This window comes from Vulpes lagopus, chromosome 2 (genome assembly GCF_018345385.1).
Source record: "Vulpes lagopus strain Blue_001 chromosome 2, ASM1834538v1, whole genome shotgun sequence".
Lineage (NCBI taxonomy): Eukaryota > Metazoa > Chordata > Mammalia > Carnivora > Canidae > Vulpes > Vulpes lagopus.
The window spans coordinates 172,852,658-172,880,574 of NC_054825.1; the positions used below are offsets into that span (position 1 = coordinate 172,852,658).

The window sequence follows — 27,917 nt, forward strand, 5'->3', positions numbered from 1 at the left end:
AAAATTTATACTAAAGAAAGGGAAATTAAAAAGGGAACAGCTGGAGCAGCCTGAGTGGCTCAGCAGTTTGGCGCCACCTTTAGTCCAGGGCCTGATCCTGGAGACATGGGATCGAGTCCCACAGTGGGCTCCCTGCGTGGAGCCTGCTTCTCCCTCTCTGCCTGTGTCTCTGCCTGTGTGTGTGTGTGTGTGTGTGTGTGTGTGTGTGTGTGTGTGTGTCGTGAATAAATAAATCCTTAAAAAGTGGGGGGGGGGCAGCTGAGGCTTGGAACTTCTAACTCTGGGGAAAGCTGCTTGGATGAAAGAAGTCTAGCCATACTGAGATTGTAATGCTAGAGAGTCTATGTGTAGGCACCTGAGTAATAGCCTCAGCTAAGCTCTAAGCCATCATCCAGTACCATCTGTCAACTATATAAGTGAGCCTTCTGGGACACCCAATCAAGTCTTCTGGTGACTGTAGCCCCTGCTAACACCCAGCTGGAACCACCTGAAAGACCCCAAGAAAGAACTGCTCAGCTAAAGCCTTCTCAAATTCCTGACAAACAGAATGATTACATTTTATCTTTTAAAAGATTTAATGAGCGGGATGGGGGGGAGGGCAGAGGGAGAAGCAGACTCCCCATTGAACAGGGACCCTAGGTAGAGTTTGATCCTAGGACCCTGGGATCATGACCTAAGTTAAAGGCAGATGCTTAACTGACTGAGGCACCCAGGTGCCCAAAGGTTACATCTTAAAAATTAAATTGGATTGATTTAAAGAAAGGAAAAATAATCTGTGAGTGATATGAACATTTAAAAAAATAATGATATAGGGGATCCTTGGGTGGCTCAGCGGTTTGGCACCTGCCTTTGGCCTTTGGCCCAGGGCGTGATTCTGGAGTCCTGGGATCAAGTCCCACGTTGGGCTCCCTGCATGGAGCCTGCTTCTCCCTCTGCCTGTGTCTCTGCCTCTCTCTGTGTCTCTCATGAATAAATAAAATCTTAAAAAAAAATAATGATATAAACATTTGGATTCAGTCAATGAGCAAAAGCATGGTGACTACTAGAGATTTTTGGCATGAAACAAATGATCTTGAAACAGTTAAAGATTGGCTGTATTTTTTATTTGCAACTACATAAATAACACAATGAATAGTTCATAATGCTATCTTTATCATTCTCTGACATTAAATTATACTTAACAACTTGGTTAGTTTAGCTATGCAAATACATTCCTCACAATTTTGCAAAAAAAAAAAAGAAGACGAAAGAAAGAAAAAGAAAATAGCCCTGATATACCTACTGTGGATAATGCAGCCGGAAACAAGTTTATCTTTGAAAGATCCTGTGCAGAGTCATTTCCCTGATGCTCCATGAACCAAGATGCAGAGGAAATCAAGATATGGAGATAAGTACAGCCATGTCCTTGTAGAAGGTACTTTAAATGCTCTGAAGAAAGTATAAATGAATTTTTGCTTTCTAACAACTAACAATATATAAGCTACTTCTTAGGAAAAACGCAGGCCCAATATTTAGGTTTTGGTGTGAAATAGGATTGGGCTAAGTTCCATACTCCTGTATAAAGATTTCTTTTGAAGGAGTTGGGCAATGTTCTTCTTCATTAATTTTTATGAATATTTTATGAATTGATAAATATATGAAATGACTTTTCAGCTAAGTGATTTGGGCACCTCTTAGGAGTGAACATGATTTTGGAATGCAAGTCCACTTACTCCTAATATATATAACAGAATAGGAATTAATTCACAAATTCATATTCTGTAGACCTAACTGCAAGGTCATGAGACAAAAGAGAGCTAACATGTGCAAAGATTCTATCAGTCGTTTGGTAGACAGGACTCCACAGAGCATATCCACGTAATGCTTTCATTTAAAAGCAAAAGGGAGGTACCTGGGTGACTCAGTTAAGCATCTGACTCATGATCTCAGCTCAGGTCTTGATCTCAGGGTTGTGAGTTCAAACCTCACATTGTGGAGCCTATTTTAAAAAAACAAGTAATAATAAATAAAACCAAAGGATGTGGCTCACTAAGAGAACAAAAAGGTAGGTAAGCAATTAGGGAGCCAGAACTATCCAGGTGCAAGCTATCCAGTGTCCTTATTCATATACAGACTGCATTCTATCTCCAGATTGAACCACTAAAATCTGTGTAAATCTTTACTTTGGGAGTGCTCAAGGCAGAAGTTCCCTGCAAGGGCTTTTTATGCCCCTCTGTTCACTCATTACATAGTCAAGCTGGGCTTTCTAATCATTTACTTGATTAAACAAATTAGTTCTAGGGGTGTACAGGGGAATTTTAACTTTAAATAGCACCTCACATATCTCTGTCCTTATCTCAATTATGAGTCAATGCCAGACATCCAAGCAGCATGAGGATAATGTTAGAGTTTTTCCAACTGTAAATGACCTCCGTCCTACAAACATTTATTCATTTCCCATGAATTTTCTGGCAATATGTATATGTAAACAAGCTTGTTACCTTCCTTCCTGTCCCCTAGTATCAGATTATGCACAGGACATACAAAATTTGAGACTTTCTTGCCAGGTAATACTTGACTCTCTCCAGTCAATTTGAGGCCCAGCAAGAGAACCAGGCTTGCCAGAAGTAATATGCAATAGCAAAAAACACAGGCATCGATACTCTTGTCTAACATTCATCTGCGATGTTCTACCATTTGACATGTTCATCAGTTTATAATCTGGAACTTTTCAAAACCCTAGATGTGTGACAATACCAAGCACTGATGAGAATGTGGAACAACTGGACCTCTCATACATTGCTAAAAGGAATGAAAAATGGTGAAACCACTCTGGAAAAACAATTTGGCAGTTTCTTAAAAAGTGAAACATCTACTTCCCATATGACCTAGCAATCCCACCTATAGATATTTACACTAAAGAAATGAAAATTTATGTTTACACAAAAACCTACATGAGTGTCTACAGCATCTTTATAATCACAAAAACTGTAAACAATCCAAATGTTCTTCAGTGGAAAAATGGATACCCTATGGTGGAATAGTAAACAATAAAAATACATTACTGATACATGCAACAGGAATAGTAAACAAAAATGGATTACTGATACACAAAGCAATATGGATGAACTCCAAATAAATTATGTTAAAGGAAAGAAGTTTAAAAGAGAAAGTTGGGACACCTGGGTGGCTCAATTGGTCGACTCTATTTCATCCCAGATCATGAGACAGAGCCTGCTTAAGACTCTACCTCTCCCTCTGCTCCTCCCCCTGTTCTTAATTGCTCTCAAATCTTTTTTATTTTTTTTCTTTATTTATGATAGTCACACACAGAGAGAGAGAGAGGCAGAGACATACGCAGAGGGAGAAGCAGGCTCCATGCACCGGGAGCCCGACGTGGGATTTGATCCCGAGTCTCCAGGATCGCGCCCTGGGCCAAAGGCAGGCGCCAAACCACTGCGCCACCCAGGGATCCCCGCTCTCAAATCTTTTTTAAAAAAGAAAGTTGGGATCCCTTGGTGGCTCAGTGGTTTAGCACCTGTCTTCAGCCCAGGGTGTGATCCTGGAGACCCAGGATCGAGTCCCACATCAGGCTCCTTGCATAGAGCCTGCTTCTCTCACTGCCTGTGTCTCTGTCTCTGTCTCTGTCTCTGTCTGTCTCTCTCTCTCTCCCTCTGTGTGTGTGTGTGTGTGTGTGTGCCTCTCATAAATAAATAAATATTTTAAAGACTTATTTATTTATTTATTTTTGATAGACATAGAGAGAGAGAGGCAGAGACAAAGGAGGAGGGAGAAGCAGGCTCCATGCTGGGAGCCCGACGCGGGACTCGATCCCGGGACTCCAGGATCGCGCCCTGGGCCAAAGGCAGGCGCCAAACCGCTGCGCCACCTGCCTTTGGCCCAGGGCGCGATCCTGGAGACCCGAGGTCGAATCCCGCGTCGGGCTCTCGGTGCATGGAGCCTGCTTCTCCCTCTGCCTGTGTCTCTGCCTCTCTCTCTCTCTCTGTATGACTATCATAAATAAATAAATAAATAAATAAATAAATAAATAAATAAATAAATAAATAAATAAAAATAAAAATAAAAATAAAAAATAAGAAGAAAGTCAAAAAGTTACATACTGAAAAAGGTAAAAATATAAGGAGAAAGAGTATACCAGTGGCTGCCAGAGGTTAGGGGGGGATGGGAAGGAGATGCACAAGGGAATTCTTTGAAATGTTGGAATTACTTTATATACTCTTTGTGGGAAATAAATATAATGAACATTTTAAAATCTAAGCATGTGTAAAAATATCATAGAACTGTACACACACACACACACACACACACACACACTAATAGTGAATTGAAGCAGTGACGAAGACAGATTGTGGAATAGGAGTTTCCAGCACATGTCTTCATATAGAAACATTAAATAACCATCTACACTTGAAATATTTTCATCTTCACAAGAACTAAGAAATCCAGATTACCAATTATAGCATTTGGGAGGAACACAGAAATAAAAGATGCACCAAAAGGGATAAAAGGGACAATTTCATACTATCTGCCTCACTCCTTCCCCATATCCTCAGTGAACTGTGGAGAAATAAACTATAGGGGAAGGAGTGTGAAGTGAGCACTCATCTTAGTCATGGACCCCAGCACCAGGCTCCCTAGTGAACCCAGGTTCTATGTAAGCCCTTACAGGCCCAAGCTCCAGGTCTGCACCAGTACTAGGCTAGCTCCTAGGACCCAGACTCCAGGTCCACCACTGTGACTCAGAATCCAGGCCTACCCCTGTGGAGCCAGACACCAGGCTCCAGTCCAGCCCCATGACTCAAGTTCCCAGGCTACTCCAGCACAATGCTAGTTCCTGTAGATCCAGACATCAGGCTGCACCCATGGACCCAGGCTCTAGGCTTGTCCTAGCACCAGGCCAGCACCCACAGTCTCAGCCACCAGGTTCACCTTAATGCACCCAAGCACTAAGCTGGCCCCCAGGAACTCATGACTAGGCCCATCCTGATGAATTCAGACACCAGGCCAACTCAAGTACCAAGGCTGGCTCCTGCATACTGAGGTTTAAAGCCTGCCACAAAAATAGTCAACTCCCATGAACCCAGGTTCTAGGCCCATCTCCACAGACCCAGTCACCAGGCTACGACCAGTGAACCCTAGCACCAGGCCAACCCCTACAGTCCCAGACTCCAGGCTGGCTGCACAGACCCAATCAACAGGCCCAGCCCAGTAGACCCCAGTGCCAGATTTGCCATCATGAATCCAAGCTCCAGTCCTGTCCTTGTAGTCCCAGGCAGGTACCAGGCCTACCCCATGTACCCAGGTGTCAAACTCACCAATTCATTGACCCAGACACTAGGAACAAGCCTATCCATGAACCCCACTAGCCGACATACCAAGAATCTCTGGAAAGACTAATTTGTGAGGGGGGGTTTCACAACTGAAGCATTCTATAAGACTGGAAGAGGTGCCAATTCAAATGTGCAGATACCAAACAGAAAGCCACAAGGATCACAAACAACCAAATGAATATGACACACTACTGGAGTAACAAAATAAAGTAACAGTACCAACACAAAATAAACAGATCTGCGAATTCTGACAAAAAATTCAAAATAATTATCTTAAAGAAACTCAATCAGCTACAAGAAAAAACAGACAACTAAAAATGAGGAAAACAATATATGAACAAAATGAAATAGAAGAAAGAGCTAGAAACCATTAAAAAAATCAAACAGAAACTCTGGACCTAAAAAACACAATGACTAAACAGAAAAATTCCAGGGAGTTTCAGAAGGACACTTGCTCAGGCAGAAGAAAAAATCAGTAAGCTTTGAAACTTACTGTTCAGTTGAAACTACCCAGTCAAAAGAGTAAAGAAAACTTCCAGATATTGTGGGGTGCCATCAAAAGTATCTATATATGCATTATGGGAGTCCCAGAGGAGGCAGAGAAAAAAAGAGAGAAACAAATCAAGAATCATACTTTTAATTATAGAGAACAAACTGATGGTTACCAGAGGGGAAGAGGGTGGGAGGATGGGTTAAATAGGTGATGGGCATTGTTGTAATGAGCACAGGGTGATACATGGAACTGTTGAATTACTACATTGTACACCTGAAATTAATATAACACTGTATGTTAACTAACTGGAATTAAGATAAAAACTTAAAATAAAAAAGAAATATTATTTAAAGAAATAATAAGGGACACCTAGGTGGCTCAGCCGTTGAGCATCTGCGTTTGGCTCAGGGCATGATCCCCAGTCTGGGAACTGAGTCCCACATCGGGCTCCCTGTGGGGAGCCTGCTTCTCCTTCTGCCTATGTCTCCCCCTGTCTCTGTGTGTCTCTTGTGAGTAAATAAAAAAAAAATATTTTTTTACAAAAAAGAATGAGTGACAGAAAATGTCCCTAATCTGGAGAAGAAAATGAACTTCCACATATATGCAGCCTATACAACCCAAATAGATTAAACATAAAGAGATCTTCACTGAGGCACATTATAATCAATTCTCAGCAGTCAAAGACAAAGAGAATTTTGAAGTCAGCGAGAAAGTGACTTGTCACATATAAGGAAGCTCCTATAAGACTTCTAGCAGATTTCTCACAGAAACCTTGCAGGTCAGGAGAGAGTGGCATGATATATTCAAAGTGCTAAAAGAAAGGAAGAAAATCTTACAAGCCAAGAACACTACACCCAGCAAAGCTGTCCTTCAGAAATGAAGGAAAGAAAAAGACATTCCCATACAAACATATGCCAAGAGGGTTCATCACCACTGGGCCACCACCATACAAGAAATACTAAAAGGAGTTCTTCAACTTGAAATGAAAGGATGCTAAGTAATATAAAAGTATAAAACTCATTGGTAAAATAGTCAAATCAGAATACCTTAATACTACAATGTGATGTTGCCTTAATAACTCTAGTATAAAAGTTGAAGGACAAAAGTATTTCAAATACAGCTACAATAATGTGTTAATGGAAAAACCACATATAAAAATGTAAATCGTGACACTGATAACAAAAATGTCGGTGGAGAAGTTAAAGTGTAGAGATTTTATATATGGCCAGAACTAAGTTGTTATCAGCTTAAATTTAGCTTTATGTCTATGAGATGTTTTTTTGTGAGCCTCATGGTAAACCAAAAAGCAAAAACCTAGAGTAGATATGCAAAAGATAAAGAGAAAGAGAGATCAGGGGCACCTGGGAGGTGTCTGACTTTGGCTCAGGCCATGGTCTCTGGGTCATGGGATCAAACCCCACATAGGATTCCATGCTCAGCAAGGAGTCTGCTGGAGATTTTCTTCCTTTCTCTCTCCCTCTGCCCCTCTCCCTGGCTCATGATCTCTCTAAAAGAGAGTGAAAGAGATCAATGCATATTATTATAAAATAGCATCAAATCACAGCAAGAGAGGAAGAATAGAAGAAAGGAACCACAAAACAGAAAACAACAAAATGGCAATGAAAAGATCCTATCTATCAAAAATTACTTTAAATGTAAATGGAGTAAATTATTCAATCAAAAGATGTCAAGTAGCTGAAGGGATTGAAAAACAATCTAACTATATGCTACTAGAGGGGACTTACTACTTTAAAAGTGAAAGGATGGAGAAAAATATTCCATGCAAATGACAACTAAAAGAGAGCTGAGGTAGCTATACCTATGTCAATAAAATAGACTTTCAGTCAAAATCTGTCACAAAAGACAAAGAAAGTCACTATGATATTAAGTGGTCAATTCATAAAAAGGATATAACAATTATAAATATAGGTACACCCAACATCAGAGCACCTAAATATATATGGCAAATATTAACAGAACCAAAGGAAGGAATAGCAATATGAGAATAGGGAACTTAAATACCCCATTTCAACAACAGAATGCTCATCTGACAGAAAATGGGTAAGAGTGTACTTAACAATCCTACAGATCAAATGGACCTAGCAGATATACACAGAACATTCCATCCAACAACAGAAGGATCCACATTTTTCTCAAACACATACAGAACATTGGCCACAAAACAAGTCTTACCACATTTAAGATCAATACTGTATCTAGTGTCTTTTGTAACCACAATGGTATGAAACTAGAAATCTGTAACAGTAAGAAAACTGGAAAATGCACAAATACATATTTGCAACATACTCCTAAACAACCAATGGATCAAAGATTAAATCAAAGGGAAATAAAAAATATCTTGAGACAAATGAAATGAAAATGCAACATGGTGTGTGGCAAGAGAAGTTCTATGAAAGATCTCAAACAACCCAAGTTTACACCTCAAAGAACTAGAAAAAAGAACTATGAGGACCAAAGTCAGCAGAAAAGGAAATGTAAACATTAAAGCAGGTATAAATGAATACAGACTAGAAAAACAATGGAAAGTTCAGTAAAACTAAGAGGTGGCCTTTTGAAAAAAATCCTTTAGCTAGATTAAGTTAAAAAAGAGAAGACTGAAATAAAATTATTAATGAAAAAGGAGGCCTTACAAATGATACCACAGATATACAAAGGATCCTGATACTATTATAAATAATTATGACAATACATTTGATAATCCAGAATAAATGGATACATTTCTAGAAACACAGTCTACAAAACTGAGTCATGAGAAAACATCTGTACAGACCAATAATGAGTAAGGAGACTAAATCAATAATAACTAATACCCTAACAAAAAAAATTCCAGGACCAGATGGCTTCACTGGTGAATTCTACCAAATATTTAAAGAAGAATTCATACACATACTTCTCAAACACTTCCATATTCAAGAGAAGGAATCACTTCCAAACTCACTTTATAAGGCTAAAATTAACCCCAGAGTAAAAGCAGACAAAGACTACAAGGAAAGAAACTTATAGGCTAACACCCCTGATGAACACAGATGCAAAAAGTCTTCAGCAAAATACTACCAAACCAAATTCAAGAGCTCATTAAAGGAATTCTACACCATGGTCAAGTGGGATTTCTCCCAGAGATACATAGATGGTTGAACATATACAAATCAGTAAATGTGATAATGTGTGATAGCCACATTAATAGAATGAAATATAAAAATTATATTATCTCAATAGATACAAAAAAAGTATTTCGAAAAAGTCAACATCTTTTCATGATAAAGACTGAAATATATTGGGTGTACAATGAATGTACCTCAACAAAATAAAGGCTCCATGTGACAAGAACACAGCTAATATCACACTAAATGGTCAAAAGCTAAAAGTGTTTCCTCTAAGATCAGGAACAAAAAACAAGGATGCCCAATCACCACAGCTATTCAATATAGTACTAGAAGTTCTACCCAGAGTTATTAGATAAGAAAGAGGAATAAAAGGCACTCAAAATGGAAAGGTAGAAGTAAAATTGTCACTGCTGAGGACTAATCTTATATAGGAAGAAGCCCTAAAGACCACACACATACACACACAGACACACACACACAGAGAAGTAATAAAAAGTAAATATGCTGGGTACATAATCAACATATAAAAATCGGTTCATTTTTATATACTAACAATGAATTATTTTTAAAATTTAAGAAATCGGGGATCCCTGGGTGGCGCAGGGGTTCGGAGCCTGCCTTTGGCCCAGGGCGCGATCCTGGAGACCCAGGATCGAGTCCCACGTCGGGCTCCCGGTGCATGGAGCCTGCTTCTCCCTCTGCCTGTGTCTCTGCCTCTCTCTCTCTCTCACTGTGTGCCTATCATAAATAAATAAAAATAAAAATTAAAAAAAAAAAAAAAGAATAAAATAGGGCAGCCCAGTGGCTCAGCAGTTTAGCACCGCCTTCAGCCCAGGGCGTGATCCAGGATGGAGTCCCACATCAGGCTCCCTGCATGGAGCCTACTTCTCCCTCCGCTTGTGTCTCTGCCATTCTGTGTGTGTGTGTGTGTGTGTGTGTCTCATGAATAAATAAATAAAATCTTTAAAAAATAGAAAATATCTGGAAATAAACTTAATCAAAGAAGTGAGGATTTTTATGCTGATAATTATAAGATATTGATGAATTGAAGAGGACACCAGTAAATGGAAAGGTCTCCCATGTTCATGGATTGGAAGAATGTTAAAAAGACTATACTACTCAAAGCAATCTACAGATTCGGTGCAATCCCTATCAAGACTACTCCTTTCAGCAGCTCCGGTGGCGCAGCGGTTTAGCGCCGCCTACAGCCCGGGGCGATCCTGGAGACCCTGGATCGAGTCCCACATCAGGCTCTCTGTATGATGCCTGCTTCTCATTCTGCCTGTGTCTCTGCCTCTCTCTCTCTGTCTCTATGAATAAATAAATAAAATCTTAAAAAAAAAGACTACTCCTTTCATACCTCTTTGCTTCTAGACCAAATAACTAGACTCAAGTTCCAGCACACCCAAAAAGTTAGGTACAACGTGTACCAGAAGAGTTGTGCTTTGATTTTTCTAATTTATGCAAATATAAATCTGTGGGTTGTGTTTGGAAATGGATCTTAAAGAGTGTGATTATGGTGGAAAGAATATAAGTTGTGTCAGGCAGACTTTACTGATACGGGTCCAGAGATTCTGGAGTCAGTGTTTTGTCTTGATAAGTTAGGAAAGACTCTAATTGTTTGGTTGGCTGGCTGAGACATGGACCCAAAGGTGGCCTCCACTAAATAAAGTTATAACCCTGGATCTGCCTTAATATCTGTAGAGTAAGGTATCCAAAGGCTTAGGGAGACTGGAATGTTAGACTAGACATAAGACCTGCTAACTTACTCCAGCAAATCTAGAGGACAAACCTTTCACTATAAATGTGAGGAGGAATCTCAGCAAACTGAAGAACTCTGTTTTCTCTGTACATTGGAAATTATGGTGGACACTGTTGCCAAACTGGTGCATCCACTCTGGAAAACAGTATGAAGTTTCCTCAAAAAGTTAAAAATAGAATTTCTCTATGACCCAGCAATTGCACAACTAGGTATTTGCCCAAAGGATATAGATTTTAAGGGGCACACACACCCTGATGTTTAAAAGCAGCATTATCCACAAGAGCCAAACTATGGAAAGAGCCCAAATGTCCACCAACTGACAAATGCATAAAGAAGAGGTAAGATACATATGTGTGTGTGTGTGTGTATATAGATATAGATATCACATATAATAGATATATAACATATATATGTGTGTATATATATACATATACATATATAAAATAGAATATCACTCATCAATCAAAAAGAACAAAATCAAAAAAAAAAAAAAAAAAAGAACAAAATCGGGACAGCCGGGGGGGTGCTCTGCGGTTTAAGCGCCACCTTCAGCAGAGGGCCTGATCCTGGAGACCTGGGATCGAGTCCCACATCAGGCTCCCTGCATGGAGCCTGCTTCTCCTTCTGCCTGTGTCTCTGCCTCTCTCTCTCTCTGTGTCTCTCATGAATAAATAAATTAAAATCTTAAAAAAAAAAGAACAAAATCTTGCCATTTTGGAGGATGGAGTTAGAGTGTATTATGCTGACTGAAATAAGTCAGAGAAATCAAATGCCATATGATTTCACTCATATGTGGAATTTAAGAAACAAAAGAGATGAACATAGAAGGAAAAAAAAGGGTGAAGCAAACCATAAGAAACTCTTAGCAAAAGAGAACAAACTGAGAGTTGATGGAGGGAGGTGGGTGGAGGATGGGTTAAATGAGTGATGGGTATTAAGGAGGGTACTTGTGATGAGCACTGGGTATTATACGTAATTGATGAATCGCTAAATTCTACACCTGAAACCAATTTTCCATATAATGTTAACTAGCTAGAATTTAAATAAAAACATGAAAAAAAGAGAAACTGTTGCCAATGAACTTCAATCTCAAAATACAATGGGGATAATGAGACACTGGTGTAGCAGGGGCCAGATTGTGACACTTAATCACAAAAGACAAGGCAGGTGTGGTTATGTAATGGACAGCAAAGCTAAAGCAGTAAATAATGTAGTCTGACTCACAGAGACGGTGTTTGCTAATTGATCACAGTATATCTAGAAAAGACAAAGATGGCTAGACTACTAAATTCTTAATTGATCTAAATAAGCAGAAGATATCTAGGATGAGTGAATAGAAGTCTAACTTGAATTACCATAGTGATTCATAACCCTTTAATTCCAAAACCTGAGCCACTTTACAGACCCAAAAGCCCCTTGAATAAAGAGGGAGGTCTAGGTCTCTTTGCGAAAGGATACTGCTACACTGCCAAAAATATACGTTGTTAACCTTTCTCCTATCCTTCTCCAAAGGAAACTTTGGCCATTTACCAAGGTAGTTGCACTGGGGAAAAAGAAATAATCATACTTTTTGGGAATTAGTGAACTTTGGGTTGAATTGATGCAAATTTCTGGAAACCCAAGATGTCATTGTGGTCCGTCTGTTATAGTAGGGGATTAGGAAGGACAGGTGATCAATGTTTTAGCTCAAGGCTGTCTCACAGTGAGCGCATTGGTTTCCCAGCTCATCTTGTGGTTATTTCCCCAGTTCCAAATGCACAATTGGAATAGACATATTAAATTAACCATCACAAAGGTATATCAACTCTCCAGCTTTAGGTCATAATTTAGTCCATCTACACCTCACTAATGTTTCCCTTGCACAAGTCATCATGCTAGTGCATTACATTAATCAGGATTCTAGACATATTGGCAAGATATTTGTACATCAGAGAGGGAGATAACTTTAGCAAAAATTCACGGGCATTCCACATTAGTGGAATTTCTGTGGAGTCAATGTGGTGCATATTGAGATATCCTTTCTAAAGTAAAGAATAAGTTGTTGCATCTGGCCCCTCCTAGAATAAAAATAAAGCCATGACACATAGTGGACTCTTGGATTTTTAAAAAATATTTTATTTATTTGACAGGGAGAGAGAGAGCAAAAGTAGGGGGAGTGGTAGGCAGAGGGAGAGGGATAAGCAGGCTCCTCGCTGAGCAAGGGGCCTGATGTGGGGCTTGATCCCAGGACCCTGGGATCATGACCTGAGCAGAAGATAGATGCTTAACTGACTGAGCCACTCAGGCACCCTGGACTCTTTGGACTTTAGACACAGCATTTTTTAAAAAAAGTAATTTGGAAATGCCATTATTTCCCATTTACTAAATGAACTGAAAAACTGCTAGTTTTGAGTCTCTCCCAGAATGAGAGAAAACTCTTCTGCAGGTCCAGGCTGCAGGCAACCTGCTTTTCAACTTGGTCCATGTGACTCAAAATACTTAATAGTCTTGAAGTATTCGTGGTAGATAGAGATGCCATTTGAGCCTTTGGCAGGCCCCTATAGATGAATCACAGTGTAGACCTTTCAGACTTTGGGGCAAAGTCCCACCATCCTCTACAGCAACTCTTCTTTTGAGAAATAGCATTTGATTTGATACTGAGATTTTGTAGACTCAATTAATTATAGGCCATCAGGTACCATGAGATCTGAGCTGCCCACCAGGCCACAAAGTTATCAAATGGGGTTGTATATAGTAGATTTGGCTCAAGCAGGCCCTGTAGCCAAAGTTGCATGAAGTGGACTAAAGGGGCCCGGTCGGTTTAGCATACAACTCTGGATTTCAGATCAGGTCATGATCTCAGGGTCATGAGATTGAGCCCTGTGTCAGGCTCTGTGCAGGGTGTGGAACCTGCTTAAGATTCTCTCTCTCTCTCTTCCTCTCCCTTCCTCTCTCTTTGCCCCTCCCCCTCCATGCACACACTCTGTCTCTCAAAAGAAGATGATAATGACAATGACTAAATAAATGCACATGATCCCTACTCATAAGGTATTGCCATTCCCAGCACCCTCCCTATGCTCTCATGGGGAGTACTTACAACCAGCTGGCTGAGGAAGAGAAAAATGTGAACATGGTTTACAGATGGTTCTGTATGATATGCAAGTACCACCCAAATAAGGACAATTGCAGTACTACAGCCCCCTTCTGGGACCTCCTTGGAGGATAATGATGAAATCTTCCCAGTGGAAGAAATGTGAGGAGGGCATCTGGTTAATTTTTGCCTGGAAGGAGAAATGGCCCAAAGCAAGAATCTATATTCATAGGTTGTGGCCAATAGTTTGGTTGGATGGTCAGGGACTTAGAAGGAACAGGACTAGAAAATGTATGATAAGGAGGTCTGGGGGAATAGTACGTGGCCAAAGCTCTCTGAATGGGAAATGATGTGAAGATATTTGTGTCCCATATGAATGTTCATCTCAGCAGAGGAGGATCTTAATACCTGTATGGGATATATTCTGTGGAAATCAGTCAGCCTCTTTTCTCAGCCACTTGTATCATTGCCCAGTGGGTTCATGGTGATGAAACAAAATGGCAAGGTCCCAGGGCTTGAAGATTATGCATGGGCTCAGCAATATGGACTTAAACTCACCAATAATGTCTTGGTTACAGCTACTGCTGAGGGCCCAGTCAGCCACTAGCCGACCCACAATGAGTCACTAAAATGGCATCATTCCCTGAGTGACAGGGCTTTTTTCCCACCACATTCAATGCTTCCACCGAACTACCATTTGTGGACTTACAGAGCACCGTATGCATCATTGTGGTATTTTTTTTTTCACTGTGGTATTTCAAATAACATTTACTTCTGATCAAAGGGCTCATTTAATAGCAAATGAATTGTGGCAATGTGTCCATATTCATACTACTCACATGGTTTTACTATGTTTTCCATCATCCTAAAGAAGCATTTTTCCCCCAGAAAATTTGTCTTGATAGAATGTTAGAATGGCCTTCTGAAGCCTCAGTTTCTATGCCACTAAGCTAGTCGTATCTTGTGGGACTAGGGAAATGTCTTTGAGGATGCTGTAAATGCTTCAAATCAGCATCCAATACGGTGCTGTTTCTCCCAGAGTCCAGGAATCAAAGAGTGCAAATGGGAGTGGTTCCATTCATTATTCAACCCATAGTGATTAACTACCAAAATTTTTGCTTTCCATCCCTACAACCTTAGGCTCCACTGGACTAGAAGTCTTAGTTGTAAAGAGAGGAATGCTTCCACCAGAAAACAATAATTGTTCCATTAAACTGAAATTTGAAGCTGCCACCTTGGGTTGAGGCCACTTTGGGCACCTCATGCTTCTGAATCAACAGGCAAAGAAGGAGGTTACTGTACTCAAGGAGTTATTGGTCCTAATTACCAAGAGGAAATTGGGTTACTAATATCTAGTGGATGTAAATAATCTTATGTCTGAAATAAAGGCAATCCCTAAGCATGTCAGTACTACCACATCCTGTGATTAATGTTTATAGAAAACCACAAGTGGATTCAGGCAGGATTGCTAAGGGCTGAAACACTTCAGGAATATTTGGTTTATCCTGACAGGAAAGAATCAAAATCAGCTGAGATGCTTGCTGAGGGCAAAGTAGATATGGAATGTGAAGTGGAAGAAGGTAGTTATAAATACTATGACCACATGACCAGTTGTAAAAATGAGAACAGTAATAGCATGCATAATTCTTCATTTTGTTGTTTGTATATATATTAACCAAATATTTATGTTTCCTTCCCTCTGTTATCCTCTTACTGTCAAACATAATATTTATTAGTAACAGTTAACTTTATGCCAAAGTATTTAAGTTACAGAATATAAGAGTGAACTTCACCCAAGGACTTTGTGTCCTCCCTCTCTTGAGGAAAGGGTTAATGTGTTTTCAGCTGTATACAGGATAGTAGTTCATGTTAGTTGGAAGTATGACTTATTGACTTCATTTGAAGAATGTGATTAAAGGAAATGTGTATGGGTGCCAAGTTGATAAGCAGCGAGCAGTTAAAGTCATTTTTATGTGTCAACTTGGCTAGACTACAGTTATTCAATCAAACACTAATCTAGGTGTTGCTGTGAAGGTATTTTGTAGATGTGACTAAAGTCCATAATAAGAGATCACCCTAGTTAATCTAGGAGGGCATTAAGAGCAGAGCTGAGGAATTCCCTACCCATGGATAGCAATTTCATTTCATGTCCAAGAATTCTAGCCTGCCCTTCCTGATTTCAGACTTGCCTAGGAAGCCCCCATAATCACATAAGCAGATTCACTGCAATAAACCTTCATATATACTGTTTCTGTTTTCTGGTTAAATATTGACTGATGTGACACTCTTGCAACCTTTATTCTTTCAGGCCTCTGACTAGGCCATTTACCCAAGGAGTATGATTATTCTTCTCTTGGTCCATTTCTCCTTCCACATGAAGTGGATGACCAAAATGCAATACCTGAAGTTCCACCCACTAGGAAAAATTTCTTTCAGAGCCACCCCTGTGTGAAGCTTCTGTATAACACCACTGTTTTCCATTTCAGTTTAACATTCACATATAAAGCCAACAAACTAAGCCAAGCTCAGCCTTTTTCTTTCTTCCTCATGTGGTTATATGGGGCTCCCAAATGTCTATATCAGTGATCTGAGAGAGACACTAGTGGAAGTGATGGGTGACATGTTCATGTAGATTGTGTGCCCTTAGTACTTCTTGTGCTCAATCCAGTTTTTTCAAAGATTGTACTCACAGCAGGCAATTCAGGGTGCATGGTGACTTGGTTTCACATGGTCAAGCATTCTGTCCTCACAGAGCCCAGTAGCACACCAGGAGCTTATTTTCAAAAACTGTGTAATTATCTGTGATAGATGACATGTCCTCAGTCATTCTGCTCTGATTAGGGCTTGCCATGAACTCCACACCACATCATTTTCCATCACTCATATTTCCAATAGTATACAGTACTTCAGATCATATAGCTCAAGTAGAAGCACTATTTGCACCTCAACTGGGACATGCTACTTTACTGTGCTAGGCTCCACTCAATGCTGGCAACATTCTTTGTCACTCTGTATATGGAGTTTCTAAAATGTCAAATGTGTTGCTTTCATAGCACAAAGAAGTTTGCCTGAAAGTGCACTTTCTTCTCAACAGTAGAGGGTACAAATAGAGCAATTTCTCTTTTACTTTACTAAGTGGAGTGTCTCTGAATCTTTGTAGGTTTTTCTTTCATTCTCTGGGGGAACATGTGTCTTAACAAGGCTTCCCGTTAAGGTTGCATGACATCCTTTCTCTATGCTGTATTATCAAATTGATTTCATCGATAAAATTAATTGCTGTGACGGTCCAGATCTCCTCATTGTATATTTTGACAGAGGTTACAAAATCATAAATACACATTTTGTCTGCCACTTGCAAATGGTCTTTGGTTTTCTTTTGTTATTGAGATAGAAAAGAATAGTCATTCAAATAACGTACTGTATACTATATACCTGCTATAACAAAAATACCAATTCCAGAGGCTACTAATTGGTAGGGCTTGCAATAGCCTACAGTCATCTTCCTGTTACATTCACAGACTAGTGTATAAAATAAACATATGATCATGAGATATAATAGTGACTACCAACTTTACATCCTTTGATCTTTAGGGTGGGGCTAATCTCTACTATCTCTCTGCAACGTGTCATAGTTTTTAATTCACCATTGTACTTTGGGGGGATGGAGGTAATCTCAGAGATTTCCATTTGGTCTTTTCTACGATAGCTCAACACTTACAGGCCAACAATTGCACATCAGAGTAACTCCAACTCCAAAGTATGTCAATACTTATTGTAAATTAAGGGATACACAAAATTACCACCAGTTGGTCTGTGAACCCAGTAGATCCATTGTAAGATAGACATTGGTCAGGAATCCACTTATTACCTGACCCCCGCATATGACTTTTAACATGTGGACCATGAGAATGCTTTTAGGTCTCTGGATATCATTGTTAACTCAGGCCCTTGTGTGGGAGACTTCAAGATGTCTGGGTAATTTCCTTTTTCTAATGTACAGTTGCTCAAGTAAATGGTCATAGGTCCCTGTGACAGAAAGACTAAGATCTTCCTCAATGATCTCTGAATTCTGATAGGCAGTCTTTGTATAATCCCCTTGAGAATGGCCTGACTTAGCAAATTATTTCTAACCAATAGAATATGGCAAAGGTCATAGGAAGCTACTTCCATGATTACAAAAGAGAACTTCTTTTTGTTGGAAGACTCTTTATTGACTGTCTTGCTTGCTTTGATGAAGTCAGATGCCATACTGGAGAAGCCCATTCAGCAATGAACTGAAATTGGACCCTGGCCAACAACCAGCATGAAACTGATGTCCTTAGTCTAATAGCCTATAAGGAACTAGATCCTGCAAGTAACTATGTGAGCTTGGAAGTGATCCTTCCCCAGTTGTTCCTTCAGGTAAAATTTGGCCCATATCTTAACTGTAACCTTTTTTTTTTTTTTAAGTTTTATTTAGGTAATCTCTACATCCATCACAGGGCTCCACTCACAACTCTGAGATCAAGTGTCATATGCTCTTCCAACTGAGCCAGCCAGGCACCCCTTGATTATAGCCTTATGTTAGACCTTGAAGTAGAGGCCCCAGCAAGGTTGTGCTTAGGCTCATGAACCTCAGAAACTGTGAGATAAAGACTATGTGTTGCTCTAAGCTGCTAAATTTGTGGTAGCTTGTTACAAAGTAATAGATAATACAGTGTAATAAGGGGTATGATTCCATTTTTGACATTTGACTGCTGTATATGGCTTGCTTTAGTGAAGTAGGGAAGTTCAAACTACGCAAACCCCAACCTCTTCATGGGAACCCTTACAGAGCCCCATCCCTAAGCACAATAAAAACCCAAGCCACTCTCCCCTCCCTTATCTCCCAATCCATTCTGAGACCTACTTGGAATCCTGCCTTATTCTCCCCAGAGAAATCTCACTATGTAATAAGCCTTTCTATATCCTGTTGGTGCAAATGTGCTACTATCAATTTTGACACCCAAACCGAATTCTGAGTTGACAGTCTATCCCACATCTGTAGGGTGGCTGCAAAAATTAGAGCAGTGGGCAGAATATCTAAGCAATAGCTACTATTATCAGGGGTCTTGCTTCTCGTGCTTTGGTTTGCTATCAAGCTCTGTCGCCTGTTGGCAACTATGCATTTTCAGTTGTTGCCAACTGGAAAGCATGTTGTTTGATCTGTGCTGCTGTCTGGAGAGTTTGTGCTTTGAGCTTTGCCACTTTGCACTGTATTTTCTGAGTCCTACCAAACCTCTATTATAGATTTAACTGACCTAAATCAGAAGTTTTGATAATGAGCTTTTACAGGAGTGAGATTGAGGCCTTCCTTAAAGTAGCCCTGGGTCATGTGTCTTTACCCAAATCTCTATCTCAGATTGAGCCTGCTTCTCCCTCTACCTATGTCTCTGTGTCTCATGAAAAAAGAAATAAAATCTTAAAAAAAAAAAAAAAAAAAAAGATGGTGAGGGGTGCCAGGGTTGCTCAGTCAGCTAAGCATCTGACTCTTGGTTTCAGCTTAGGTCATGATCTTGAGGTCATGGGATCAAGCCCTACATCAGGCTCTGCACTCAGCATGGAGTCTGAGATTCTTTCCCTCTCCCTCTGCCCTTCACTATGCTCACTCTCTTTTTCTCTCTAAAATAAATAAAGTCTTTAATAAATGAATGAATCAATCAATTAATAAAAATTTTAAATGGTGAAATACATTGCAATCAAACCAAAACTGAAGGAATATGTTTATAACAGACACTAAAGAAAGTTCTTCAGAATGAAAGCAAGTACCTGAGATTGTACCAAAAAAAAAGCACTGGTAAAGGTAATGATGTAACTAGAAAAAGACAGTACAAGAGCATATTTCTTCTCTTAACTGATCCAAAAAGCAATTATATATAGAAAACAATATTTTGTATCAGTCCCAACCTATTGATAACCAATGTTGTAGACTAGCCCTTGTGATTCTTATTATGATTGCAAGATACCCTTAATAATAAACATCAGGAAACTTTAAAAGAAAATATTACTTGCAAGACCTAAAAATTACATGACACCCCTGGGGCCACACAGTAAGGTTGCTAGGAGAGACAGAGGGTGAAGCGTTCTACTTTTATTGGGGTTGTGGGTGGGGGGGCCTAGGGTTTTGTGGGCATACTTTTTATTGATGAAATTAGAACATAAGAGCAGGAATTTAAAGCTCAGGAAGAAAAAAAAAAAAAAAACAACAACAAGTAGCCCAAATGGTTAGTTATTGAAATCAACCAAGAAAGATATCTAAAACAAAACAGCCTTGGGAGAGGGGAAGCCTGGCTCTTTATCTAGTCATGTGGCTGGCAATGTGTTCGAAATAGCCATCTTGAAGTGGATGCCTCTTTGAAATGGATGCCTTGGTTTAAGTCAAGCACTTGCATTATTAAAGAAAAACTGCCAGGGCTTATACTATACAATATTTATACAATTGTATACAATATAACTGTATTGGTAGGCGGAGAAATACTGAAATGTACTATATTAAATAATAACAGCACAAAGGTAAGTGGGAGCAAACTTGTATTAGAATAAAGAAATGACTCTAGATATTAACTTGAATCCACTGTAAACAAAGAGTAATAAAAATGGTAAATAAGGTTAATATAATAAGCTCTATACTATATACTTTGCATCTTCTTTACTCAGCATCTTTTTTAAATATTTTACTTATTTATTCATGAGAGACATAGAGAGAGAGAGGCAGAGACACAGGCAGAGGGAGAAGCAGGCTCGTCATGAAGAGCCCGGTGTGGGACTTGATCCCGGGTCCCCAGGATCATGCTCTGGGCCAAAGGCAGGAGCTAAACTGCTGGGCCACTGGGGCTGCCCTTTACTCACCATCTTAATTGACACAAATATAAAGTTTGGGTTCATGAACCCATATATAGATATAATATATAAAATAACACAAAATGGAGAAGATGAAATAGAAGTAATGGGTAACATTTCTATATCTCTATATTCTAAACTGGAACTACATTAATCCACAGGTAGATTTTAATAACTTAAGATATATAGGGCAGGCTACAGAGGTGAGGGGCACCTGGGTGGCCTGGGTGGCTCAGCAGTTGAGCATCTACCTTCAACTCAGGGCATGGTCCTGGAGTTCCAGGATCAAGTCCTACATAAGCTCCCTGTGAGGAGCCTGCTTCTCCCTCTGCCTATGTCTCTGTCTTCTCTCTGTGCCTCTCATGAGTAAATAAATAAGTCTTAAAAAAAAAAAAAAAGCTACAGAGGTGAGATTAAGAGATTCTCCAACACACAAAAACTGTGGGAGTTCATCACCAGTCTAGAACTGCCTTAAAGGAAATGCTAAAGGGAATTCAAGTTGAAATAACAGGACACTAAGTAACGACACAAAATCTTAGGAAAGTATAAACTGAATGGAAAAGGTAAACAGTCAAATTCAGAATACTCAGATATTGCTAAGAGGGCGCATAAATCACATTTGAGTATAAAAGTTAAAAAACAAAAAATATTTTAAAATAACTAGCTATGACAATTTGATATGTGATATAAAAAGATGTAAAATGGGGATCCCTGGGTGGCGCAGTGGTTTAGCGCCTGCCTTTGGCCCAGGGCACGATCCTGGAGACCCGGGATCGAATCCCACATCGGGCTCCCGGTGCATGGAGCCTGCTTCTTCCTCTGCCTATGTCTCTGCCTCTCTCTCTCTCTCTCTCTCTCTCTCTGTGACTATCATAAATAAATAAAGATTAAAAAAAAATCTTTAAAAAAAAGATGTAAAATGTATCGTCAATATCATAAAACTTGAGGGGAGAGCAGAGGTAAAAGGAGGGCATTTTTATGCAACTGAAGTTGTTATAGCTTAAACTTATGTTTTACGTAAGCCTCACAGTAACCACAAAGAAAAAAAATCTATAGTAGATATGAGATAGAGAAAGGAATCAAAGTATATCTCTATTTAAAAAAATCACCAGGGGCACCTGTCTGGCACTTTTGGTGGGGCATGCAACTCTTAATCCTGGGGTTATGAGTTCAATCCCCACTCTGTGGGTAGAGCCTATTTAAAAAATTAAAAATTTGAAAAAAATTAAAAAGCATCAAATTACAAAGGACGATAACAGGAGAGGAAGAAAGGAACAAAAGACCTACAATACAGTAAGAAAACAATGAATGAAATGGCAATAAAAGATCTTATCAATCATTAATTAACTTAACTATAAAGAATTAAATTCTCCAATCAAGGCCATGGAGTAGCTGATCAGACCAAAAAGAAGAAAAAAGATCCCAAAATATGTTGCCTACAAGAGAATCACTTTAGCTCTAGGATACACATAGGCTGAAAGTGAAAGGATAGAAAAAGATATTCTGTGCAAATGATAATCAAAACAGAGCAGGCGTGGTTATACTTCTATCTAAAAATTGACTTTTAGTCAAAATCTGTCACAAGGGTCACATTAAGTGGTCAATTCATAAAAAGAATATAACAATTATAGATATATGTGCATCCAACATCAGAGCATTTAAACATATAAAGCAAAACTGACAGATATGAAGGGAGAAGTAGACAGCATTACAAAGATAGTAGACAAGTTTAATACCCCACTTTCAACAATAAGCTCTTTCAGACAGAAAATCAATAAGGAAAAAGTGAATAATACTTGAATAAAACTTTAGACCAAATGGAACTAATGGACATACACAGAACATTCAACAGCAGCAGAATACACAATCTTCTCAAGAACACACACAACATTATCCAGGATACAACCATTAAGACAAGTTTTACCACATTTAAGACTGAAATCATATCAAGTAACTTTTTTGACTACAATGGTTTGAAACTACTAACAGAGGCACCTGGGTGCCTCAGTGGTTGAGCATCTGCCTTTGGCTCAGGTCATGATCACAGGGTCCTGGGATTGAGTCCTGCATCAGGCTCCTCACAAGGAGCCTGCTTCTCCCTCTACATAGGTCTCTGCTGATCTCTCTGTGCCTCTCATGAATAAATAAACAAAATCTAAAAACAAACAAACAAACAAAAAACACCTGAAACTACTAACAGGAGGAAAACTGGAAAATTCACAAATATGTGAAAATCACATATTTTCAAGAGTATACACTCCTGAAAAAACAATGATCAAACAGAAATCATAAAGTATCTTAAGAAAAATGAAAATGGAAACAAATGTATGGGATAAAACAAATACAATTCTAAGAGGGGAGCTTACAGGGTTAAAAGCCTACATTAAGAAAAAAAAAAACTTAAGTATGTAATTTCATACCTCAAGGAACTAGAAAAAAATAACTAAGCTGTAAGTTTGCATAAGGAAGGAAATGATAAACACTTATGATCAGATATAACTGAAAGACTTTTTTATTTTATTTTAAAATTTTATTTATTTATTCATGAGAGACACAGAGAGAAGCAGAGACACAGGCAGAAGGAGAAGCAGGCTCTTCGCAGGAGCCCAGTGAGGGACTCCATCCCGGATCCCGGGATCATGACCTGAGCTGAAGGCTGCCGCCCAACCGCTGAGCCACCCAGGTGTCCCAAAAGAGACTTTTAAAAAGATAGTAGAAAAGATCAATAAAACTAAGACTTGGTGTTTTTGAAAAGACCAAGTTGGAAAAAACAGAGAGAGGGTTCAAACAATATTATACACAAAAGAAGAGTGTTCCAATATTGCAGAGCAGGCAATGAAAAGAGTTGGAACAGAAAGAAAATAAAATGATGACACAATGTCTGTAAATCCCTGGGAAATACAGAAAATAAACTAAAGAGGGCTAAATTTTGAATAACGAGAATTTCATGAGTAAAAGATTATGAAACTGATTACTCCACTTTTATCCAAAGAATTAAAAAAAATTAATCCCTGGAAGAATACAAAAGAATTGACAGCTATTGTTGACCTCATGTAGGTAAAGCAGGTAGCTATAGAACCAGATATTAAGGAAGCTTTACTTTTTACTGTTTGATAACTTTTGAACTTTGTAGCATGTACTTTTATTACCTAAAACATTGTTTTAAATTAAAAAGTCAACGTAACATCAAAACATAGATACACTCTCATGGCTGGTAATCTAATCAATGGAAATAAAAGAATGACAAGGTAGAATGTTTATTATATGATCATTTGTGATGAAAAATAGAAATGACTGAATATCTACAGTAGGGAATGGCTTAAAATACAGACATATATCCCATATTAGAAAATCCTAAAGCTTTAAAAACAATGAGCTAGAAATATTCTGAAGCTTTAAAAATAATGAATTAGATCCATATGTAGTCACCTGGGAAAATGTCCACAATTATTCAAATGCAAAAAAAAATTGCTATGCCACTACAGGTGGTATGACCTTCCACACATATACAATAAACACTTCATATTTGCAGGTATGTTTGAACAGGAAGGAGCAACACACACATATTGGCGATCTCAAGGATTTGTGTGAGGGGAAGAAACTGTCTTTATTTTATTTCTGCCATGTTTTACTGGTTTCATTAAAAACACTTTCATAAAATTTATTTTCAATACTGGTTATTATAACTCAGAAACTGCACTGAAACCAGAGCAATTTCAGTTTTTTACCTGTTAATTACTTTTCCATTTTCCTGCTTGAAGGTTTTTTTTTTTTTTTAAGAATTACTGAAATAAATCAATACTAATGAAATTCAGTATTTTACCAACTTTTACCTTGAAGGAAAAAAAAAAGAAAACCTATATTTTTAAAAATAATATCATGATGTTAGACTTGGGTGAGCAGAGAGGAAAGGAAGCCTTACTGGCACCTTAACGGTATGAAGTGCCTTATGTAGATTAAACTGCAAGCCATGATTAAAGGCCTTTCCACACTCATAAGGTTTCTTCCCAGAATGAATTCTCTGATGGTGTGAGAAGCTTGAATGATAGCTAAAGGCCTTCCCACATTCTTTACATTCATAGGGCTTCTCACCAGTATGTATTCTCTGATGTTGAATAAGGTGTGAATGAAGTCTAAAGGCCTTACCACATATCAGACATTCATGAGGTTTCTCACCAGTATGAATTCTCTGATGTCTTTTGAGGTGTGAGCACTGTCTAAAAGTCTTCCCACATTCCTTGCACTCATAGGGTTTCTCACCAGTATGAATCCTCCGATGTAGAGTAAGTTGTAAGCCATCACAAAAGGCCTTTCCACATTCACTACATTCATAAGGTTTTTTGCCAGAATGAATTTTCTGATGGTGAGAGAAGCTTGAGTGATAGCTAAAAGTCTTTCCACATTCTCTACATTCATAGGGTTTCTCACCAGTATGAATTCTCTGATGTATAGTAAGGTGTGAGCGATGCCTGAAAGTCTTTCCACATTCTTTACATTCATAGGGTTTCTCACCTGTATGAAGTCGTTGATGTTCAGTAAGCTGAAAGCCACGAATAAAAGCCTTCCCACACTGCTTACATTCATAAGGTTTTTCACCAGTATGAAGTCTCTGATGTTGAGTAAGCTGTGATCGCTGCCTAAAGGCCTTCCCACATTCCTTACATTCATAGGGTTTTTCACCAGTGTGAATTCTCTGATGCAGAATAAGTTCTGAGCCGTAATTAAAGGCCTTTCCACATTCTTTACATTCATAGCGTTTTTCACCATTGTGGATTCTCAGGTGTTGTTTAAGTTGTGAACAATGAATAAAAGCCCTCCAACATTCCTTATATTCACTGCACTTGCTACTATCTTGAATTCTCTGTTTAGTAAGATATGATGTATTAACAGTTTCTGCACATTCCTTATATTCAGAACGTTTTTCTTTAGAATGAGTTCTTTTGTGATGACTAAAAAATAAATGGTAACTGAAGTTTTTCCTACATTCTTTACATTCAAAGATTTTTTCTCTATTATAAAATTCCTGAGTGAGTAAAGTATGTTGGTTAAATATAGGCAAGTGTTTGTGGTTGATAACAAATTGCCTGAAATAGTCCTGTTCCTGTTGTGTCTCAAACTGACTACTGCATTCCCAGATATCTTTGAAAATGGACTTCTCAAGATTATGACTTTTAAATTGTTCCATGATAGTCCATCGGGATGGCTCTGTCTCATGAATGTCTCTTTTTGGAGATAACTTCTTGGCCTCATACCTGGACACCAAGTCTGAAAGATAAGAAACACATTTTAATTGCTAGCTTTGTGTTACAAAAGAAATAAAATATCTATGGTAGAAAAGAGAGGTAACTGAAAAATAATTCACATAAGATATGAAAAGCTTGGAGAGCTCTTAAATACCATCATGCAACTAAATGAAAAAAAAGGGTAAGAACACAGATAAATGAGAGTTCATAGGGCAAAGTGAAGGAGTTAACAAGTCAATAGTTCTGAAACTTTTAAAAAAGGATTTTATTTTTAAGCGATCTCTACACCCAACATGGGACTTAAACCCACAACCCCAAGACCAAGAGTCACGCACACCACTGACTGAGCCAGCCAGGTGCACCAATGGTTCTGACATTTTGATCTATCTCAGAGTTTGTTGCAATTATGGGTGTTTAGGAAACATTCTAGATAAAATGAAACAGTATCTACCAGAGTCAGTTTTAAAATGAGATCAACTGGGCAGCCCCGGTGGCACAGCGGTTTAGTGCCGCCTGCAGCCTGGGGTGTGATCCTGGAGAACCAGGATTGAGTCCCACATTGGGCTTCCTGTATAGAGCCTGCTTCTCCCTCTGCCTGTCTCTGCCTCTCTCTCTCTCTCTTTCTCTCTGTGTCCCTATGAATAAATAAACAAAATCTTAAAAAATGAGATCAACTGAATCAGAATGTACAAGAGTTTATGTTTAACACTTTACACCAAGCCAAAAGATTTTGATATGGAGACTGCTAATTGCTCCCGAATGTATATTGTATATTGATTGAATCTATGGTTTTTATTGTTTATTTTTTTTTATTTATTTTTTAATTTACAATAGTCACACACACAGAGAGAGAGAGAGAGGCAGAGACATAGGCAGAGGGAGAAGCAGGCTCCATGCACTGGGAGCCCGACGTGGGATTCGATCCTGGGTCTCCAGGATCGCGCCCTGGGTCGAAGGCAGGCGCCAAACCGCTGCGCCACCCAGGGATCCCATGAATCTATGGTTTTTAATTGAGAAAAAGGCTGCCCAATATAAACACTGCGTTTCCCAGGCTCTTTTGCAGAAGAATATGCAATATAACCAGATTCTGCCTTAAAATATGTGTATTATATTGTAGTTTCTGAAATGTTAAAAGCCAGCTGATCCATGCCCTATATCCTTTATTCTCCCATTTCCTCAGACTGCAATGTGGATGTGGTATTGTGTCACATTATGGTTTTGCAGAGAAGAGCTTCCACTCCAGCTTGGACTTTAATACAAGAGAAAATTAATCTGCTATATCATTTAAGCCATTATTGAGTCTTTGTCGCATGCAACCAAAACTATAACCAAACTAAAGTAGCTTCCATTGAACTGAAATGTAAAAATCCAATTCTTTATCATAAGAACACACGGCCCTCTTTTTTACTTATATGACCTCATTTTGAGTCCATTCCATTTTATTCATGTGCTACAACACCACTAACCTCCTTTCAACAATTAGGATATCCCAAAGTCTTTCTTGGAGCTTTTCAGAGGCTGTTTCAGAAGAAAAAGCTTAACACTGATAGTTGTATAAAGCATTCTACTCTAACACATTTTTTCCCCCATTTTCCTAATGATCAGCCTTTGGGTTGTTTTCAATTGTTGGCTATTATGATTAGTACTGCTATGATTTCTTTAGGTGTAAATAGGACTTTCTGCTAAATATATACATTTAGGAATGAAACTGTTGTATTATGGGATATGCATTTGTTCAGAGTTGACAGTATCCAATAGTTTCATTTTCTTATCACACTGTAAAAGAGTTCCAGTTCCTCACATCCTTACCAACACTTGTTAATGTCTATCTTACATTCAGGCATACTGGCAGATATGTTATGTTATTCTATTGTGGTTTAATTTGCAATTTCCCTGATGATAAGTGAGGCTGAGCATTTTTCATATGTTTATTGGCCAACTGGATATCTTCTTTAATAAACTGCCAACTCAGATATTTTGTCCAATTTAACTAATTTTGTGTGTGTTTAAATTCATATAAAATCTGCCAGTTTAAC

At 38.7% G+C, this 27,917-nt stretch overlaps 1 protein-coding gene across 12 annotated transcripts in view; it reads right to left on the bottom strand.

Annotated features, from left to right (window-relative positions):
* LOC121485456 (zinc finger protein 461-like) overlaps positions 1–27,917 on the bottom strand; it is an 86,068-nt gene that overhangs the window by 12,411 nt on the left and 45,740 nt on the right. For 10 of the 12 annotated variants that reach the window (XM_041745845.1, XM_041745835.1, XM_041745833.1 and 7 more), the window contains one exon: positions 23,295–25,903. In XM_041745845.1, coding sequence (XP_041601779.1) covers positions 24,516–25,823 — 1,308 coding nt within the window. In that variant the 5' untranslated portion in view covers positions 25,824–25,903 and the 3' untranslated portion in view covers positions 23,295–24,515. Of the gene's footprint in view, positions 1–23,294; positions 25,904–27,917 lie in introns of those variants that run through there. The other 2 variants (XM_041745843.1, XM_041745836.1) reach the window with 2 other exon arrangements.